The 21,016-nt window shown below is 57.3% G+C and overlaps 2 protein-coding genes across 14 annotated transcripts in view; one reads left to right on the top strand and one right to left on the bottom strand.

Moving 5' to 3' along the window:
• NEK6 (NIMA related kinase 6) overlaps positions 1–21,016 on the bottom strand; it is a 92,867-nt gene that overhangs the window by 53,377 nt on the left and 18,474 nt on the right. The window contains exon 1 of one of the 13 annotated variants that reach the window (XM_013993856.3): positions 2,551–2,745. The gene's annotated coding sequence lies outside the window, so the exon portion shown is untranslated. 13 annotated transcript variants of the gene reach the window in all.
• LOC146407263 (uncharacterized) lies at positions 1,786–10,211 on the top strand. Its single transcript, XM_084996649.1, has 2 exons — positions 1,786–1,976; positions 4,410–10,211. Exon 2 carries the CDS (start codon positions 4,570–4,572, stop codon positions 5,554–5,556), a length of 987 nt encoding a protein of 328 aa, XP_084852775.1. The 5' UTR covers positions 1,786–1,976; positions 4,410–4,569; the 3' UTR covers positions 5,557–10,211.

Below are 21,016 nucleotides of genomic sequence, written 5' to 3'. Positions count from 1 at the left end.
AGGCATCCCAAGCTCTAACTAGCTGGTGCCAGCCTGCCCTCCCCAACTCCGCCTCACCCCAGGCCCTTGCATGCAAGGGCCTCTCTCTCCCAACCACACCAACACCCTGGCCCTTCTAGGCCTTTCCACTCGCCAGCCTCTGCCTGGAATCCATGACCTCCCACAGGGCGAAGTCCGTCTCCCGCTTCTCCTACATCTCCTGCGTCAGGACCGGCACTTCCTGTGGGGGGTCCTGGGAAAGCTCCGCCTCACCTGAGCCTCGCTTTCCTCATCCTTAAAGAAGAAACAGCTGGACCTCGCAGGCTGGGCACCCAGGGGCAGTCAGCAGTTCCCAGCCCCCTTCCCACTCTATCTGAAGGCATCCGCACAGGCTTCTCCCCTCGAGTCCAGCTTTTGGGGACAAACTGCTTCCTTTGTCACCCTCTCCTCCTCCTCTGCTGGCCTTTCAAGGCGGGGACTGAACTGAGCAGTCATCTCTAAGCCGCCAGTGCCTCGCCTGGGGCCTGGCACAAAGCGGGCACCAGGTGGGGGCTGGCTGAGTAAACTTCGAGCAAGAATCACCTGCCTCCCAGCTCAGGATCCCCGAGGTCTCAGATCAGGCAGAGATCACCAGGCCATTCAAAACACACCACGCCTGCACTGCAGGACTTCCCCGAGCCTTTTAAAATCGATGCTGCTCCTGCTCACCTTTCACCTTCTCCTTCTCAAGTAATAAGACCCAATTCCGGAAGGAAAAAAAAAAAATGCAGGAGCTGTAAACATCTCTCAGTTACAGGTGCAATGAGGCATTTGGTTTCCGTCCTGGAAAGCCTCTGGCTCCAGGAGCTGGTGGAGGGTGGACCCCGTCCCACCCCCTCTTCAAGGAAGACCCGCGGAGCGCGTGCTCCACGCCAGGGAGTGACACCCAGCGCCTCGCACACACCCCCACGTCTGCACTGTCCTCTCATAAGGAAATCGAGGTGCAGAGACGCTGAGTGACTCACCAAGCCCGCCGCTGGTCAACGCGTGCACCTGTGTTTGAATCCAGATCCACCCCTCTCCAAAGCCCGGGTTTTGATCTCATTTGCCTGGGGCCATCCTTGGAGGCTACCATGGAGCTGGGGGACGCTGGAGTCTCACTCTGCTAGGAGCCTCAGACCGCTTAGGCAGACCCACCATCCCAAGGACCCCTGTCCTTCAGGGAAATGAACTTGCTCTCTCCTCAAGGCCTCGGCAGGCTCTGCTTCCCCTGCCAGGAATGAACTGCCTCCTGGCAAACCTGTATCCGCCTTCGGAGACCCACCTGGGGCACCTCCTCCAAGCAGCCTTCCGGGATGCACCCAGGCAATCCGTTCGTTATTCCCAGGCTCCACTGCCCTGGTCTCTGCTCTGTCGCTGCCTGCTCACGTGCTCTCCTCTCCCTCAGATGGAGAGTTCCTTGAGGGCAGAGGCCAAATCACTCACCTCGTGGCCTCAGCAGGTTACAGACGGAGGGCAAGGTGCAGGGCTGTTGACCCAGTACGTGAACACCGGAGGCCAGGAGGGGGAAGCCTGGGGACCTGGCCAGCTCATCCCTGGGGCTGCTGAGGAGAGCCCGGGGTGTGAGGGAACGGGCAGTTTCAGAGCATAAATTCCTCCAAACCCAAGCCCTGTCTCAGACCACAACCACTGCCCTGCCAACCAGATGCCAAGGGAGGAAACCCGGCAGAGCGGCCCTCAGGCAGGTGGAGGTTTCAGTGCTTGTAAAAAGCTCTCCTGGGCTCCCGGAGGACACCCATAAGCCCACCCAGCAGCCTCTACACACGAAGTTCTTTTTTCTTTTCTTTTCTTTTTTTTTAAGGGCCTAACTGTGGCATATGGAGGTTCCCCGTCTCGGGGACGAATCAGAGTTGTAGCTGCTGGCCTACACCACAGCCACAGCAATGTGGGATCCGAACCGCGTCTGTGATCTACACCACAGCGCATGGCAACGCTGGATCCTTAACCCACTGAGCGAGGCCAGGGATCGAACCCACATCCTCATGGATACTACTCAGGTTCGTTATTGCTGAGCTGCAACAGGAACTCCCACCGGAAGTCTTGAACCCCGACCTTCCCTAATTTTCTGTCCTGCCCTCTTTTTTAGGTTTTTTGAAAGGATGACTATTCCTGGCAGGAGAAACTTCTGAGGAGAGCTCACTGCTCAGACATCAGGAAGGGACCCAGGCAGCCAAAAACCCACCCTGAAGGGAAAAGAATTACTTTTTCTGCTTCCCTGCAGCTTCAAAAGTTCTGGCAAAGCCCAGGATCAGCCAATGTGAAACTGCCCCCAGCCCAAGCTGGCTGGGGCAAAGGGCATACCAGGCTGATGGCACTGGCCCACTGCCAGCCCCCACCGGGTGGGCGGTCAAGGGGGCAGCGGTGGCAGAGGTGCAGCCAAGGTCAGATGCTCTGTGAGTTCGGGCTCTAGAGGTCTCTAGGGCCTGCCTCTCTGACACTTGCTGGGCACACCCTCGAGGGCAAAGGCAGTGGCCCCAGGTGGCAGAAAAGGGTGAGGGGCTCCCCACAGTGGAGCAGGGCAAAGGCCAGTACCTTGCAAAGTGGCTCCTGAGAAGCTCTGGGGAAGGTCTCGGCTCAGGGTTGAGGGAAGACGCAGCTGCGAGCAGTAGCAAGACCTCCGGGGATCTGGGTGGCCTCTCTGTGCCAGGGCTGGTGAAGGAAGAGGGGCCGGCCCTGTCTCCGTATGGGACTTCCCCTGCTCAAGACTGCCATCGCCAGCCACTGCCAAAAGGAAACTCCCCCACCACGAGCTGCTCCAAAAATAGCTCCAGCTGCCACCTCCGTAGTGAAAGGAACTTGTCACTGCCACCGGGTGGCCCGCTGCTCAGGGACTAGAATCTGATGGCAGCAGCCATGGGTCAGTCTTGGAGACAGCGTGTGTGTGCCCCGAGCCGGGGAACTTGGAATGCAACCAGGGTCCACTCTGCAATCACCTGGTCCTGCTCCCCCATTCTACCTTCCAGGAAATTGAGGTGGGAGGACAAGAGACCAGCCCAGGGCCATGAGCCCAGCAGTGGCAGCGCCTGGCCAGGACCCAGCCTCCTAAAACCACTCCACGCCCACACTGTCAGACCAAGGAACCTGCCCCAAAGCCTCCGTCACCTCCTCACCCCCAACCCAGAACCCAGAACCCTGAACCCTGACAGCAGATGCTGAGATGAAAGCAGCCTGGGAGGGACCAGCCCAGCCCTTGTCTTAGATGCTCCATCCCACCCACCCCTACAGGGGCCAGCAAATGCTAAGAAGCATAAACATCCTTGCTGTCCCTTTAAAAGATTAACGCTTTCAGAGTTCCCCTTGTGGCGCATCGGAAACGAATTCAACTAGGAACCATGAGGTTGTGGGTTCGATCCCTGGCCTCGCTCAGTGGGTTAAGGATCTGGTGTTGCCATGAACTGTGGTGTAGATTGCAGATGCGGCTTGGATCCCACGTTGCTGTGGCTGTGGCGTAGGCTGGTAGGTATAGCTCCGATTTGACCCCTAGCCTGGGAACTTCCATATGCTGTGGGTGCGGCCCTCAAAAGACAAAAAAAAAAAAAAAAAAAGCAAGCTTAACCCTTTCTAGTCTCTCTTTTGGGACCTGAGCCAAAAACATTTGTTGCCTGAGAGATGAGAGCCTTGACAGGCGGAGGCCTTGGGTTCAAGTCCTGGTGGCCCTGGCGTGTCCCAGCTGTGTGTGCCCCAGTGTTCTCATGGGTAAAACAGGGGCACAAACAGCATGCAGCACCCTGAGCTGTGGAGGGTCCCACAGCATCAGGTGATCCAATGTGCTTAGCCCGGGGCCTGACGCATCACAGAGCCCCAGTCAGTGGAGTTACCCTCGAAGCTCAGTCACATCCTTATTCCGGCCCCACGCTCTCCAAAACCAGGCTGTGGATCCAGGAACTGAGTGCTCAGAGGATTCTCACCTTCCCTCCCTTCCATACACCCCTGCAGCTGGCGTCTCTGCTCAGGGCCTGTGCTGACCACTGGTGACCCCGAGACGACACAGATGGAAACCCCCTTGCTCTTAAGGGCTCACAGGAGAGAAGCCAGCACCACGAGGACGGATAACCACAAGCCAGAAAGAGCACGAAAAGTGCCCCCAAGAAAAAGACTGATGGACTCTCACTTCAGGCCAGGCAAGGTCATGGACAGCTTTTTTTCTCTTTTTTTCCCCTTTTCACAGCCTCGTCTGCAGCATATGGAAGTTCCCAGACTAAGGGTCGGATCGGAGCTGCATCTGCAGGCCATGGGGTGCCACAGCCATGGCAACACGGGATCCAAGGTGCATCTACAGCCTATGCCACAGCTTTCCACAAGGCCGGTTCCTTAACCCATTGCGGGAAGCCAGGGATGGAACCTGTGTCCTTCGTGGACACTATGTCGGGTTCTTAACCCCCCTGAGCCAGAAATGGGAACTCCACGGATAGCTTCTTAGAAGAGGAGGAGTCTGGGGTGGCCTAGAAGGATGGGCAGAGTCAGCCCCAGAGGGGAAGGGGATTCGGGTGGAGAGCTAAGTGGGCTCAAAGGCCTGGAGGCTGGGGGACCAATGGGCAGGTGGGAGAACGCATGGGAGCCTCCAGACCACCCAGCCCTCCACCTCTGAAGAGAGCTCCTGCGGCTGACACCTGCCTCCTCCTCCAGAACCAGAGCCAGCTCTGCCCTGGGCAAACCAACCCCCCGCGCCCCATCTGCAGCTCGGCCACTGGGACTGACGCAGGCATATGGCAGCTGAGGCCTCGGAGGACACACCGCGCTAGATCCTGGCACCGGGGCTCGGCCACCTGCCAGCACACCTTCCCCGCCAGCCGGGCCCAACTGTCGGGCATATGCCAGGTGCCGGCCCCCTTGGTGGCAGCAGCTGGGCCCAGGCCAGCCATCCACAGGCCTGGCCCTGGTGCATGGGGCACCCCTTCAGGACTGTCTTCCATGAGCCCACTGAGGTGGGTAGCATCAGTCCCAACCCACGGCAGAGGCTCCAGACAGGCCAGTCAGACCCTGAGTTGGGCACGTCTGCCTGAGCGTTTGCCTTCTGCTTCCAGCCTCCTGTCTACTGGAGAGGAATTCTGTCCAGGGCTCCCACCCAGGACGGGCAGCTCCAGGGAAAACACAGGTTCACAGAGCCTTCCTCTTCCTCCCGGGCCTGGTGGCAAAAACTTCCCAGACATCTGCCTTGGCTCTGCTCAGCCTGCGTGCCTGTGTGCACACACGTCTGCCACTAGTCCCTCCCTGCCCGTCCACCTGGCCCACCGAAGAGGCCGGAGGGGCGCTGAGGGGCACAGATGGGCTTGCGAGTCCCACTGGTCACCAGACTCTCAAGGCCCCCCCGGGTCACCAGGAGCCTCCAGCATGACCTCCAGGCAGCTGAGTGTGGCTCGGTCTGCGGGCAACAGTGCCTCCTCCATCCAGTCCTGCCACCCTGTGCAGAGGTACAGGCTGGCACATAATCTCAGCTTCCAGGGCCACATCACGGTGGCCCTGGACCTTCCTGGGTCACATTCTCTGGGATCCTCGCTGACTCCAAGTCGGGCCTGGGAAGCAGGAGGCCACCCCTAATTCCCAGCGGGTGAATTCTGCTCTGAGCCACGACGTGTGTGGCGTGGTGGCCGGGGACTCACAGGGCTGCATGACCTTGGGAAAGTCATGACTTGTCCCTGGGCCTCGTTTTCTCACCTACAACACGGGTGGGTCTAACTCTGCAGTCTTAGAGGGGGCAGCTTCCTGTGCCGACACTTTTCTATGCGGCTGATGGAGGATTTGCGATTGGCTGGGGCACCCTGAAACTGAGCGCTGGAAGCCTGTCTCTACTCATATGTTCCAGGAGGAAGGGCGGACCTTCTGGATCTGGAACTGACCCTAGAAGACAGCCCCCAGCCCCCTGCACACTGCTCTCCCCACTTGCGACAAGCCACAGCCATGTGCAGGCACGGCTCTGGGGCCTCCCAGCTCCCAGACACACAACCATGGGCGTGGGATGTGTATACACGGGGGTCACACACAGAGCACCCCTTTAGTGCCAGGTACAGGGCCAGATCCTTGAGTGGGGCTGGCAGCTCGTGGGCTCAAAAAGCGACCCTGCAAGGCAGACAGTGTGTCCACTGGACAGAGCAGGAAAGAGAGGCTGGCAAAGTCACGTGACTCATTGAGAGCATCCCAGCTGGAGAGAGGCAGAGCCGCATGGAAGGGCAGACCTGAGTCCTTGCTCACCTGGACACTCTGCAGCGTACACCCTGGGCTCCTGCCCTCAGGGAAGGGGCAAACGGGGTGGTCGTGGGGTGGGTACCAGACCAAGTGCTTAACTCAGTTGCAGAAGCATAGAAGGAGCCGCTGCATCCAGCTTGAGCCCATCAAGCGGACTGCAGGGAGGGGGTGGCACTTGATCTGGGACCCGAGGCTCAGGAAGTGCGGCGAGGCAGCCCAGCACAGGCTCTGGAGTCTGACAGCCCCAAGTTCAAATCCCGCACCGCCTCTGTCCAGCCACACGAACTTGGATCAGGCCTGTGGCCACGTCTCTGCAGTTCCCTCCTCTGTGAATGGGGAGCCGTGTAGGAGCCACCTTGTGGGGAGGGTTGTTATGAGGACGGAGTAGAGGACATGCAGGTGGAATGCCAGCAGCCCAGGACTATCAGGACTAGGTACACACAAGGGCTCGATAAATGTGGCTGCTGCTACGATTATGATAACTGTTAGCAGCATAAAAACCAGCGTTCCTTCAACAGCAATACTGCCGCCACAAACATTTCTGGCAACCCACTCTGCCCACCCATTGTCACCGTAAGTCTGGTCCTCATTCCCTTGGGGACCCCAGTCTTGGGGTCCACCCCCGGGGAACGTGGCAGGAGGTGACCCTGGCCTCTGGGGAGCTCCGCTTGAGGGGAGGAGGGGAGAGGCCGTCCTGGCTCCTGCCATGTTCTCTGGAAGCTGGGAAGCGATGGCAAAGCATTTTACAAAGTTACCAGGACAATGAACCTGAGCCGGTCCCTCCCCCCATTGTCTCCGTAAAATAAATCTTGGCCCGTGGCTGGCGAGAGACCCTATATATTTACATGACGTTCTTGCCTCGTGATCACAGGGCTCATGGTTCCGGCAAGCAGTGTGTGGCAGGGATGACAGTGGTCCTAGGAGACTCACTATTTTCCAGCGACTTTTATTGTCCATTACATCCCGGCGTTTACAGGGCCCTGCTCCGGGCCTGGCAGGAATAGCGTGGGGCTGGCAGGCCTTAATATTCCGGTCTCGGCGCTGCAGATCTGTCGTCACCTCTCCTTCCCCCCTCCCCAGTCTTTGTGTGACACTGAGAGCCCCGGGAGCTCCAGGGGCGCTGGAGGAAGGGGGCTGGGGCGTCTGGAGGCACCGGCATGCCCACCCAAGCCAGTCCACGCGGTGCTTGGTTCCAGCCTGCTGTCCCAGGCCAGGGGACACTGCTAGCTCTGGGGCCCTCCTTGGGCGTGGGAGGGGCTGTGCAAGGTGGAGGGGTGCCCGGGTGCGCAGGGGATGCTACTCCTGGCTCGTGGGGGCCGCGGGCTAAATTCTCAGGGATTCTGTGAGACATTTATCATGCTGGTTGCCTGAAATCAGGCACAGGAGGGCTGTTTCCACTGCGGAAATTGGCAAATGCTACAGATCAAGGCTCCGTACAGATCCTTCCCCCTCTCACCCCTCTGCCCGGGGACCTGTTTGTTAAACAGCAGCATACACTCCAGGACGGCGGAGACCCAGGACGCCAATTGTGAGGACCTGGTGTGAGCCCTGACTTCCTCACGTACCTCTCTTATATTTGTGGGTGACCTTAGGTATAAGGTACTTCTCCTTTGGAGCCTCAGCTTTCTTATCTGTAAAATGGGAACATACCTAAACCCCCCACTCCCGGGGTTGTCGTGAGGCTTAACAGCACGTCATGGCAAGCTCCCTGGATGCTGCTTGGTACACAGCAGGTGCTTAATAAATGATACCCACTGTCATTCCTTGATTCAATACTTTCCGGGGCACCCACTCTGTATCAGATACTGCCGGAGTGACAGGGCTACACAAATACCCCACAGGATGATAAATACCAAATGCTTCACATCTGGACAGTTGCCGATTGTCCGCAGAAGGATTTTTAGCCACATCATCTTACGAAGCCTCATAACAACTCTGGGAGGTGGGCACAGCAGGAATGATGCTGATTTTCGAGATAAGGAAATGGGGGGCATGACCTGCCTGAGGCCCCTGCCAGGGTCTAGGGGACCCCTGGCCTAGGATCCTGAGTTCTGATCTTGGCTCCACCATCTCCCTGCCCTGGGTCCTCCCCCTCCTGGGCCCCAGGCTCCCCACTGGAGGGCTGAGCAGTACTTGGGATGCTGCTGGCTCTGATGGGGTGGGGTCTGCCTCCGGGCTTCCTGGCTTGGTCAAATGTCCCTCTGACCCCCCCAGCCAGGCAGGACAACGTCTCAGGAACATGCCTGTGCCCCAGCCAGAGCCCAGGAGAGCCAGGGTCTCGTGAGCAGGAAGAGGACTCCCGTCTGCCTATTTGGGGCCTGCCCTCTCACCCGCTGGCAGGGCTCGCCCACCCACTTCGCAGATGAGGAGACCAAAGTTCGGGGCGGGGGGTGTGTCACCAGCCTAGGAGCTGGGCATTCATCCCCACGGCTAGCAGCCTCCAGAACTCATGGCTGGGGTGTCTGCAGAGGGGACCGCCTGGCCAGCTGGCCCCGAGGGGTTGAAGAGCACTTTGCCGAAGCAGGAGCTCAAGCGGTACAGGCGACTCGGATGACTCAAAAGGACCTTTGAAACCAGGAGGTAGGCGGAAGCGGGCGGTATTTCTGGTGGGTTTCACCTCACTTCCTAGAAGGATGCGTCACCAGCCTCCGTTTAGTCAGCCCTCACCCGACCGGCAACGCAGATCCGCACTCTAGGTGGCACGTCTCTCCTCACTTGTCCCCGAAGCAACTATAGGCCGGCAGGTGGGGGCTGGCAGGTAGGGGCCGTCCAGCCTGTCAAGGGAGGGGAGTGGGGGGAACCCTTCTCATTTCACAGGTGGAGAAACTGAGGCCCAGAAAGAGGGCAGGGGGCTGGCTGGTTCAGGGCCATACAGCAGGGACCCAAGTCTCAAACTCCTTTGCCAAGAGGTTACTTTTTCTCTTGGGAGAGGGGGCGAGATAGGGAAGATTGCAAAGGAAAAAGGAGAGGTGGAAAAAAAAAAAAAAAAAAAAGAACTAGCAGCTGAACAGAATTGCAACAAGGCCCCCAGCCAGCCCGAAGAGGTTTCCGAAATTCTGTACAGTCTGGATTCTTGTGGGCTGAGGGGTCACGCGATTTCCTCTGCAGAAGGCAGGGTTGAAACAGTCTGACTGAGGGGGAAGGGGGAGGGGGGACGTGTCCACGAGACCGGGAATCATGAGTTTCTGCCTGGCTGCTCTGAGGACTTGCTGGGTGACCACAGACGAGTCCCTTGCCCTCTCTGGGCCTCAATTTACCCTTACTCTGCACCAAGTCTTGTTCTAATGCACTTCAGTGACACTGACCCCTTATATTACATAATTATCTCCATTTTACACGAGGGGAAAACAGGCATAAAAAGGGCAGGCGTGCTGTCGGGTACAGGTGGAAGAGCCGGGGTGTGAAGCCAGGTGCTGTGGCTCCAGAACCCGCATTCCAACCACAAGCCACCAGGCCCTCCAGCCTGCAGCAGCCAGAGCTCCGGGTCCTTCCCACCCTCAGGGGCTTTGCATCTGTGGCTGCGATGCCAGTGGGCCCGTTGCTGGCGTCCCCGAACCATCCTCCTTAACTCGGCTGCTGCTCAGAGCTGCCACCTTGTCCGTGAACTCTGATTCCTTCACTTTGCTCAGCAGCCTTTGTCAACTGCAGCCCAGGAGACCCTTGGGAAACTCCCAGGTCACGGCAGGCATCGACCCGCCTCTTTGAGCCTCGCCAGGAGCCACGAGTCCAAGCAGGCATGGACAACCCTGCTCTGATGTCCGTTTTGGAGTTTTATACTCAGGTCGGCCTCTGGGACTGCAGGAGGGAGACTGCCATTCAGGCATCCAAGAAAGAGAGAGGGAGAGAAAAAAAAAAAAAAAAAAAAAAGCAACATCTATTCATAGCCAGACAGAACCTGCTTGGTGGGAATGATGCTATCGAGGCGACAAGCAGCCCAGCTGTGCAAGATTCCCGAAAAGCCTGACCTGGGAACATCCAACGTGGAAGGCTCAAAGCCCTGGGTGGCCACCAAGCTGATAAAATCTGCCTGGATGCGCGACCCGTGAAATGCCTGAGGGAATAAGGTTCTGACCCAAAACCTGGGCTTGTCTTCCAAAACAAAATTCTTCAGACAACAGACATTTTTTGCCTTCAACAAAGAGACGGCTGATCTCCATTTCACTCTGATCGCTGGAGTAAGGCACACTCGTGGTGAGAACGTGCTCCCACTCCAGGCCACGCACTGTGCCACATAGTTGGGTCCGCTGGGTCCCTTGCACGGGTGGGCGTTACTATCTCCATTTTGCAGATGGGGAGACTGAGGCTCGGAGAGCCGCTGATCCAAACAGCCGGGCGAGTCTACGGCCATGCCACCCTGAACGCGCCCCATCTCGTCAAAGAGCCGGGAGATGGCAAAGGAGGGGGCTGAAATCCCGTGCCAGGCTGGGGTGTAGGGAGGTGGGGAAGGCCCCCAGGGGAAGCTTCTGTCTGCATGATGAAGGGGAGCTCCAGCCAGACAGAGGCGCAGAGGGAGCTCTGTGGGGTGGGTGCTGAGGGTGTCTTGGGCTCTGGACGCCCCCGTGCTTCCCTCCTCATGTGGGAAGCATTCCTGCAGACGGATGGAGGTGGGGGGCCCAAGGGCAGTTAGAATCGCCCCACTGAAGCTACCTCAGTTGGTCTTTCCAAAGACCCCAGGATCCACTGACTGGGAGTACTGTGCCGAGCACCCGGGAAAGCCTGCGTTCGAATCATTGCATCGACGCCAGATGATCGTTCAACACCCAGGCAGTCGCTGCCACGCCACTGTTCTATTCCTGGGAGCAGGAGAAACCCTGAATCCACTCATCCGAGGCCTCATGTCTCACCAGAGACCTCAGAAAAACCCCCTAAGAATCCACCAGTCCACGTCCTGTCCTTGAAAGCAGGAAGACAGGAACCTGAGGCTCGGAGCAGTGAAACCGTGTGTCTGAGGCCGTGCAATCGTCTGTTCAACGGCCCAGCAGGCACTGGGACCAGTCCTCATCCTCAGTGAGGCTCCTTGTTCAGGGAAAAATAAGGAGTTTCCTAAACCATCATCTAGCACCCAGTGTAACTGCTGCTTCGCGCACCCAGGGTGTGGAAACACGGGGAAAGGTCTGTGTGGTCTGCCCGGGGAGGTGGGGGTGTCTGCTCAGAATAGGAACCTGCTCTGAACCAAGCAGATGGGGCGGGGGGGAGGCTCCAGCGGGAAGGCACACATGTGCAAAAGCCCGGAGGCCAGGCAGGACGAGCATTCGTTGTGGGACTAGCCCCAAACGACAGTAGTGGCCTCGGGTCTGCAGAGGGGGCGGGAGTCAACACCTGCACACCGAGCCGGTTAAGCGGTGCAAAATCAGGGCAAGAATGTGGCTCTCCAGACTCCCTTTCCAGTGCTCTTGTGCACACCCTGTCTCCCACGGGACCAAGCTTAGTATGATTTTTACTCAATGAGTTTACGTGATGAATCAAAGCCCCAGTCACAGTCCAGCAGCATCCTGCCTCTGCCAATGTTACGTGCTCACTTGACCTCCCCAGCCCTGCCCTGGTGACCCTGGGGAACTTGTCCATGGCCAGGAGGAAGGAAACGCCTACAGAACCTCCCTCTCGAGAGACCCTGCAGGGGGCCATGCCCCAGGAGTGCCATGAGGCTTTCATTCCAGGCTCCGAGCCACTCTGTCCTATTTGGTGCATATTTATTGAGCACCGGCAGTGTGCCAGCCCCTGTGCTAGGCACCGGAGGGATGCAGAGAAGGGGGTCGCAACCTCTAATTCACTCGGCCCTTCCCTCATCCTGAAACGGGTAGGACTGGATGCCCTACTCCTCGGGCCCAGGAGAGGGGTTGAGAGGCTGGTGGAGGCCTGGGGCTTGCTTGCTCAAGACCACCCAGCCGGGAGGTGTCAGGCTGAGAAGCTAAGCCGGAAACATCTGGCTGCAGGGCCTGTGCCAAAAAGCGATAAGTGTCCCTGAAGGGACAGAAGAGCCTGGGTCCCTCCTTCCTGCCCTGCAGGCTGCCCTTTACCCACAAAGCAGGCGGAGGCCGCGCTGGCAGGCGTCACCCAATGGTAACGGCGGGGCCCTGTCATTACGGGGAGGGGCTGCTCTCCTGGCCCAGGGAGCAGGGCCAGGACCGGCGGCTCCTGCAGGGCGAGGAGAGGCCCTTGGCTCTAAGCTGTCGTGGCCGGTGCCACCGAAGGACTAAACACTTGTATGACCAGTGAGTCTGGGATGCGGAGCACGGACTACGGGGTCAGCGAGCCCCTGGCCAGGTCTCTCTGAGTCTATTCCGTGGGGTTGACATGACCCGGCCCTGGCTGTGAGAACGGCTGCCCCTTCAAGGCCTGGGGTCCTTGTGCACCTCTGTCTCGGGCGGGGATGTCAGCCGACCCCCTGGGTACCCTGGTTAACCCAATGCAACAGCCGGAGGCATTCCACCCTAAGGCTCATCAGTGTTCTGTCCAGACTGGCAGGCCCTCCTCCTCTTCACACTCCAGGCCCCGTACCAGGTCAAATACAAAGCTTATGACTACCTGCAACTGGGGACCAGGGCCTTCTTTGGAAAGAGGGTCTCTGCATATGCAATCAAATTAAGATGAGATGGCAGGGAGTACAGTCACCCTCATCCAATGACTGGTGTCTTTATAAGCAGAGGGAAACTTGAACTCAGAGACACATGGCAGGGGCGGGGGGGGGGGCAGGGGGAGGGGCGTGTGTCGACAGAGGCACAGATGGGAGTGATGTGGGCTCAAGCCACAGAAGACCAAGGACTGCCAGGAACCACCAGAAGCCAGGAGAGAGAGGCACAGAACAGACTCGCCCTCGGGGCCTCCAGAAGGAACCAACCCTGCCCACACCGTGATTTTGGACTTCTGACCTCCAGGGCTGTGGGAGAATAAATGTCTATTGTCTTAGGCCACCCTGTGTGCGTGGATGTGCTGTGGAGGCCCCAGGAAGTGAATACACTCCCTGCCCACCCCCGGGGGGCACAGCTGGCCCTCACAGGCAGCCGGGCTTCTCCAGGCACTGCAAGCATCACCCAAGACTTCCTCAGGCTCAACTTCCATTTCGGGAGCCGCAGAGGAAGTCAGTCAGTGGTTCCCAGGGCTGGGGCTTTCACAGGCCTCAAAGGCTTCCCCCAAGTTGCGAACATGGACAGAAGGTGGCCGACGTTCCCTGACATCTAAAACAAAATTTCCGTCCTGCATAAAGGGACACCTGACAGGAGAAAGCAGCCCATGCCAGACCTGTCCTTCAGTTTTCTCACGTCACCATGGGTCCACGACCGTGTCACCCAGCCCTGGGTCCGGTCTGGGTCTGGCGTTTGGGAACCAAACTGCGGGCTGCTGTGCCCTGATGGGTGACTTCGTAATGTCCTGGCCAAAGAGAAGGGAGGCTGGCCTCCTCCACGCTCGGCTGAGTACAAAACGGAGGTTTTCTCGAAACAAACTCATGCACACGAAGAACAGACTTGGCGTTGCCAAGGGGGAGGGGGAGGGAGTGGGACGGCCTGGGAGTATGGGGTTAGCAGATGCAAACTGTAGCATCTGGAGTGGATAAGCAATGAGGTCCTGCTGTATAGCACAGGCCATGAGATCCAATCTCTTGTGGTGGAACATGATGGAGGATAATGTGAGAAAAAGAATGTGTGAATATATACATATGGATAACGGGGTCATTTTGCTGTACAGCAGAAATCGACCGAACATTGTAAATCAACTATGACAAAAAAAGAATTTGGGGGGGTCTTTTTCTGGGGTCACACCCCCGGCATATAGAGGCTCCCAGGCTAGGGATTGAATCAGAGCTGTAGTCACCAGCCTACGCCACAGCCACAGCCTGCTAGATCCGAGCTGCGTCTGCAACCCACACCACAGCTCACGGCAACGCCAGATCCTTAACCCACTGAGCAGGGCCAGGGATCGAACCCGCAACTTCATGGCTCCTAGTCGGATTCGTTAACCACTGAGCCACGATGGGAATGCCTAACCAAAAATTTTTGTTACAAAAAGGAGGTTTTCTCCATCTCAGTGACTTGACAAGAATATTCCAGTTAACCTGTGGGTAATTCCAGTTAATCCCCTCTGAGGACTGGGTGATCTCCCAGCCCGAGGAGGAGGAGGAGGAGGAGGGATTCCAGGCCAGTCAATGAGGGAGGATCGGGAGGAAGAGAGGAGAAAAATGAAAAGGAGGAGGGACAAGGAGAGAGAGAGAGAGACACGCACTGACCCTTCTGGTGAAAAGAAAAGCAAATTGCGAAATTACGCAACGGGCAGACATCACGGGCCGGACGGCTCCAGCCCTCTTCAAAGGCACCTCGTAAACCCCACGCCCAGCCTTGGAGGGAGAGGCCAGATGCCTGCCTCTGTGGGGAGGAGCCTTCCAAACATCTGGCCCCGGTGGCCCGATGACCCAGTGGAAGCCGGTCACCCCTGCAATTCGTGACCACTGCACCCACGTCTGCCCCGTGGAAACCCGCCAGGCGCGCTGGCAGAGAAGCCTGGGGATAAAAATCTGTCTCTGTTCAAGGAATGTGTCTTCGCCAGGAACTCGAGAGCGCTAATCCCATCTCTGAGATGCCCCCAGCGTGGGGGAAACCTCTGCCCGGAGAGCTTGGGCTGACAGCCGTGCCGGGGTGGCCTTGCCGGGACAGCCTCAGATGCTAAGGGCTGACGCCGTTGCCTTCCAGGGCTGGAGTCCATCCCTCCCTCCCTCCCCTCCTGCACACCCAGGCCAGGGGCAGGGTGGGCCCCAGTTCTCAGGAAGCCAGGAAACACACTCTTTTCTGGGCTAAATGCCCAGATTCCTTGAGCAGTCACAGGACACGCTTCTTCTGAGCTGATCCAAAGCCACAAGCGTGGACTGGAAGTTTCTTTGGGCGCCGTGGACCTGCAGGGACACAGGCGCACCTGGAATTCCAGGCCAAGGGCCCGTCAGTGAGAGAGGCCCCAGCCGGCCCCGGACAGGCCAGAGGGCATAGACCTGTGCCCTGGGGGCTGCCTTTCCTTGCCAAGAAAACGAGATTCCTTCATTCCGTCATCCTGTGCCAGGGCTTTCTTGAGAGGCTCACAGAGCCCAGCACCGTGAGAGGCACAGGCAGAGAAAGTCCTGTCCCTCCAGAGGTGTGTAGTCAAGAGACGGCTCCAGACGTGGCAGCAAACAGACACGGTCATTCTAGACACAGTAAGTGCTACGGAGAAAAGCAGCCAAGGAGCGGGCCAGGTACTACGAATAAGGCTTCAGAGGGTCGCAGGGACAATGAACTCAGATGGTGCAGCGAACGGCTTAGCAAATAATCAACAGTCCGAGAGGAGGAGGGAGGGTCTTTCCTTCCTCCCACTGCACAGGCAGGACGACCCAGGCCACAGAAGAAAGGGCCAGAGCAGGGTGTCTAAGGACTGGCCTGGCTGGGGAGCCTCATCAGCACACCTTGCCCAGGAAGCCAAGGGAGAGCCCGAATCCCACCCCGAGCGCCGGCCCTGCCTGACCCCAGCGGACTCCCGGCTCTTTTTTGGTGGGAAAGCCTCTTCCATCTGGCTCCCCCCTGCCCCCCCAAACCATTGACACAGTCTAGGCTTCTCAATCATCTTGCCCCAGGCCGGCCCACAAACAAATGACCCTTCTCCTCCAGCAGGACTGTTCCAACAGGCAATGGCCCTCCCTGAATTTCAATTGGAGGTCCTTCACCTATTTGCTGGAAAATCAAGGCCAAGTTTCAGAACCTCTATGAGCCTCACTTGCCGTGATCTGAACACTGGAAGCCCTCCCTAAAAAGCTCGCTTGATGAGATGGTGGAGGCCAAAGACCCAAGGTGTGCCTGGCACACAGGAGGCCCACCTGCCGGGCACCAAAGTGGGGTGTGAGTGTGCTCTAGATGGGGGCACAGTGCTCAGGGGGAGGGAGGGAGAGGGAAGGGGGAGTATGGACCTGGTCCTGGGCTGCCGGGTCCAGCCCTCGGGGAGCTTGGCATTGGAAGGCAAAGGCCAAGGAGAGGGGCTGGTGCTCTAACAGGCCTGGAGGGTCAAAGCCCTGTGAAGACCAGCCCCGCGGATGACTGGCTGGGAGTCTTGGCCACCATGCTGACCTTTCTGAGTCTCAGTCTCCCTAGATGAGAAGTGGGTTCTGGTGATGCTGAAATGTGACCCCCACCCCACCCCCAAGTATATGAAGTCATCCAGGCAGTATCTGACACCTCGGTCTGCTCGCCCCCATTCATCCATTCAACATAAAAAATATCTGGACTGTATCCCAAGTGGGTCCTTGGGGGTGGGTGGCAGGGTGGGAGGGTGTGGCTGAACCCCTCGGTGGGCAGATCAGTCTCTAGAGCCCCCTGGCATTATGTGGCTCTGAGAGGGGGTGCAGGGGCTCCTGGGCTAGGCTAGGCTCCCCCTCCATGGGAAACTATGCCTGGACAGATCCTGGGAGCAGCCGGCTCACCTGCTGGGCACCTCAGGACCGCGCCACGTGGCCTCGCACCCAACGTGATGCTGTGAGCCCCTCGCCATAGGTCATGTGTCAGTGGCAAGACAGGCTGATGGCTGGGTAGGCCTGGGGAACCTCTGACCCCAGCCCATTTCCCCACTGCACGCAATGCGCCAGAGACAAACATTAAAGCTCAGAACTGCTCGTTTGAACAGCTTCACCTCTGACTCCACCAGACCCATCAACCAATCAAGGAATAGATAAGAGGAGAATCGGAATTCAACCACGGTAACAATACAATTGGCTCCCCACAAAGCACATGAGAAAACCGGGGTTCTTTGGGGTTGGTAGATGAAAACTACTACATTTATTTATTTTTTAATTCTTTTGTCTTTTTTTAAGGGCCACACCGCGACGTACGGAGGATCCCACGCTAGGGGAACAATCGGAGCTACAGCTGCCCAGCCTACACCACAGCCACAGCAACGCAGGATCCAAGCTGCATCTGCGATGACATACACCACAGGTCACAGCATTGCCGGATCCTCAACCCACTGAGCGAGGCCAGGGATCAAACCCGCAACTTCATGGTTCCTAGTCGGATTCGTTTCCACTGCGCCATGACGGGAACTCCAAAACTACTACATTTAGAACGGATGGGCCTTGAGGTCCTCCGTACAGCACAGGGAACTATATCCAATCGCTTCGGAGAGAACATGATGGGAAATAGGAGGAGAAGAGGAATGCGCATGCCTGGGTCCCTACGCTGCGCAGCCGAAACTGACACGACGCTGTAAGTCAATTACACTTTGATAAAAACAAGCGAGAAAGCAAGCCGGGGCTCTTGCAGATTGACGAGACTACCTGGAAATGGGGGGAAATCACTGCATTCCTGGGCAGATGCACTCACAGTAACTCTGGCTTCTTTCATCCCCAGGAAGGAAAAAACACGCAGCAATCCGGATTTAGGGAAGATAACACATCCGTGGCACTTTTTTCCCCTTTCCCAAGCGGCTGCAGCGAGCTTTACATATTTTATCATTTATTCTCACATTGTCCCCAGCAAGTCAGTAGGCGTCGGCCTTGTTTTTCACAAGAAAGCTGTGAGAGAGGCTGAGGGTGCGGAGGTGAGGGGCCTCCCACCCCAACACCCCGACACCCAGCAGGAGAGGGCTGGGCGGGGCGCCCCAGGGCGCAACACCCCCCCCCACCCCCACCCCCCCCCGGGAGAAAAGCCGAAGGGTTCTTCTGGGGTGGAATTTCCACCTCAGGCAGCTGAGAGCTCTGGGGGAGTCCAGAGCCGCATCTGCACCAGCCTCCCTGTCTCCCCGCCTGAACACCCTTCATGACACCAAACCACTTTCCCCCCACGCCACCAGAAATGCCCCCCAGACCACGCCCCCCCATCAATTTCCAAGACGTCTAGATAAAGCCATCACTCCAAAGCGGAGCAGAGGGTGGCATCTGAGGCTTCCTTTCCTCTGACCCCCATCCCAGCCGACATGCGTCTGTCATCCACCCACAGCGCCTCTGTTTTCTGCAACCACTGCCCCCCCGCCCCGACTCCTCCCCATCCCGTCTGCCCTCCACCTAGCTCCCTCCCCACCTGGCTAAGCCTTACTGATCTTCAGGTGCACCCAGGGGAGACAGACCTGGATCAAATCCTTGCTGTGTGACCTTGGATAAGTCACTTGACCTCCCTGAGTCTTGAGTCCAACACAAGAGGAAACCATTTAATGGTGAAGACTAGACCTTGAGAGCACAAGTAAACACCTGGTGTCTGCCCTGGTGCAAGAGAAAGTGCGGTAGGAGGAAGAGTTGTTTAAAAAGAAGACGGCTGATAAATAATCACATACTGTTGACTGGTATCTACAGAGGAGGCGCTGGCCATGGGGCGTGGAGCCTCCACCACGGCCAAGCCTTTCCCCTCTGAACACACTCCAGCCACACGCAGGCCCCTGCTCACAATAAGCAACTGCGAGTCAACAGCCCCTTCAATGTCTTGCAGGAAATTCACTGTTGCTTCCTGATTCTTCTTGTTCCCCCTTATTCTTAGTCTGACCCTACGGGCCTTGGCCTCACCCCACCTCCAATCTTGCCCCAAACCCAGGTATTGAGTCAAAGGGCAAAGAGCTCACTGCCCCTCCCTCACTAAGACTGGGAATCACTCCCGAGGGGCTCAAGCAGTTGAAGCCACAGTGGAAGGTTCTGGAGAATCTGCAGCCCCAACTTCTTCCCACCCTGACCCAGGGGTCTCCAGGGAGGAGCACAGACTGCAGACACCAAGCCCCTCCTCACCTCTGCCCCAGGCTGCCCATCTCGCCGATACTCACCCAGCTCACATCCACCCTGACATCTGCAGCAGCACCCTCCCACGTGGCCACCCCCGGTCTCCACACAGGCCACACCTGAGCTTCAGGAGCCACTCCCCAACTCAAGACTTTTCCCAATGCCCATCGCCCATAGGATCAGACCCTGGGTCATCATAAGATCACCGGATCATCACCCACAGGACAAACCCTGGATCACCACAGGATCACAGGATCATCACCCATAGGTCAAAGTGGATCATCTCAGGATCACAGGATCATCACCATAGGTCAAAGTGGATCATCTCAGGATCACAGGATCATCACCATAGGTCAAAGTGGATCATCTCAGGATCACAGGATCATCACCCATAGGTCAAAGTGGATCATCTCAGGATCACAGGATCATCACCCATAGGTCAAAGTGGATCATCACAGGATCACAGGATCATCACCCATAGGTCAAAGTGGATCATCTCAGGATCACAGGATCATCACCCATAGGTCAAAGTGGATCATCTCAGGATCACAGGATCATCACCCATAGGTCAAAGTGGATCATCTCAGGATCACAGGATCATCACCCATAGGTCAAAGTGGATCATCTCAGGATCACAGGCGCATCATCCATAGGATCAAACCCTTCATTAAGGAGTCACCTGTTAGCAGGCCCACAAAGTGTGTGAATCACAATATTTCTTCCCCATGGGACAGGTTCTATCTCTCCAGCCACCCATTTGTCCCCAACAGAGGCCTGGGTTTCAAACACGGTGTTTAAGTCTTGAGTCTCAGCTGTGTCCGTGGTAACAAGTTCTAAGGAGCAAACTCGGGGGGAGGTGGGTGTGCATCACTCCTTTCCCTCATCACTGTCACCAAGGCCTTCGCCGGGCCAGGCCCTGCTGGTGTTGGGACCACAGAGGAACATAAACTTGTCCCATCCCTAGAGAGGCTCCCAGTCCAGGGGACTGACCTGTCAGTGGGCCCCAAGGGACAGGGGACACAGCAGGACAGGGAAGTTACAGGGGGCTGTGGGGCTCAGAACAGGGTCCTATGTAGTGTCTGAGGTCTGAGGAGACTCCAGGAGAAGGTAATGTTTGAGAAGCAAGAAGAAAAGCATCGAAGAAAGGCATTATAGGCCAGGAGAGCCTAGAGTTCGGCACAGCAGTGGGATGGGGCCTGGCAGGTGAAGAGGGACAGCCGGAGTGGACATCTCTGAATGCCAAGCCTCCCACCTATGGGCTCCAGGCTCCGTGTCTGTTACTGCCTTGGTCACCCCTCGCCATGGTCCCATGAGGGACTTCATTTGAAAGATGAGGAAACCAAGGCTCAGAAAGGTGACGTTACTTATTCCAAGGCAGCCAGCACATTAGTGACATGGAGGAGTTTCCATTGTGGCTCAGCGGAAATGAATCCGACTAGCATCCGTGAGGACACAGGTTCAATCCCTGGCCTTGCTCAGTGGGTTAAGGATCCGGCGTTGTCGTGAGCTGTGCTGTAGGTTGCAGATGCGGCTCAGCTCCTGAGTTGCTGCGGCTGTGGCGTAGGCCGGCAGCTACAGCTCTGATTTGACCCCTAGCCTGGGAATTCGCATATGCACAGGTATGGCCCTAAAAAGACACACACACACACACACACACACACACACACACACACACACACACACACACACAAATGAGTGACACAGAGGGGAAGGCCTTGGTTTAAACATGTGAGCACCTAAATCTCACCCCTAGAAGTTTAGAAATGTGTTTTTAAAAACATTCACTGCATGAGAATCCCAACTGACAGTTCTTTCGCAGTTTGGCAGGGCCTTCATCAAGCCTTCTTTCTGGTATTTGCTGAATTCCCACTGTGTCCCAGACACACAAGTGGTTGTGCCCTCCCCAAGTTCACAGTGTGATAAGGCACACAACCAACAATGAGGACAATGACCCCTGGGTCAGAGCTCAGGTTGAAAACTGTATTGAGTCTGGTCCCTCTCATTCCTCCTCTCCCCATTCTTGTGCACACAGCAGACATTGCTAATCAATCCCAAAGCCTCCTCAATATGCCCTCTCAGGAGGCCATGACCAATCTATCAGCGCTGGCGCTG

The sequence above is a fragment of the Sus scrofa genome, chromosome 1, assembly GCF_054392235.1.
Source record: "Sus scrofa isolate SSC_HxYL_T2T_F1_AM1 chromosome 1, Sscrofa_HxYL_maternal_Yorkshire_Landrace_v2.0, whole genome shotgun sequence".
Taxonomy (NCBI): Eukaryota; Metazoa; Chordata; class Mammalia; order Artiodactyla; family Suidae; genus Sus; species Sus scrofa.
The sequence above is the reverse complement of the archived record's forward strand: the minus strand, read 5'-3'. Positions and strand labels throughout refer to the sequence as shown.

Bases quoted from the DNA above. Each gene is read 5' to 3' on its own strand.
- LOC146407263 (XM_084996649.1), top strand. From the start codon at position 4,570: ATGGGAGCCTCCAGACCACCCAGCCCTCCACCTCTGAAGAGAGCTCCT.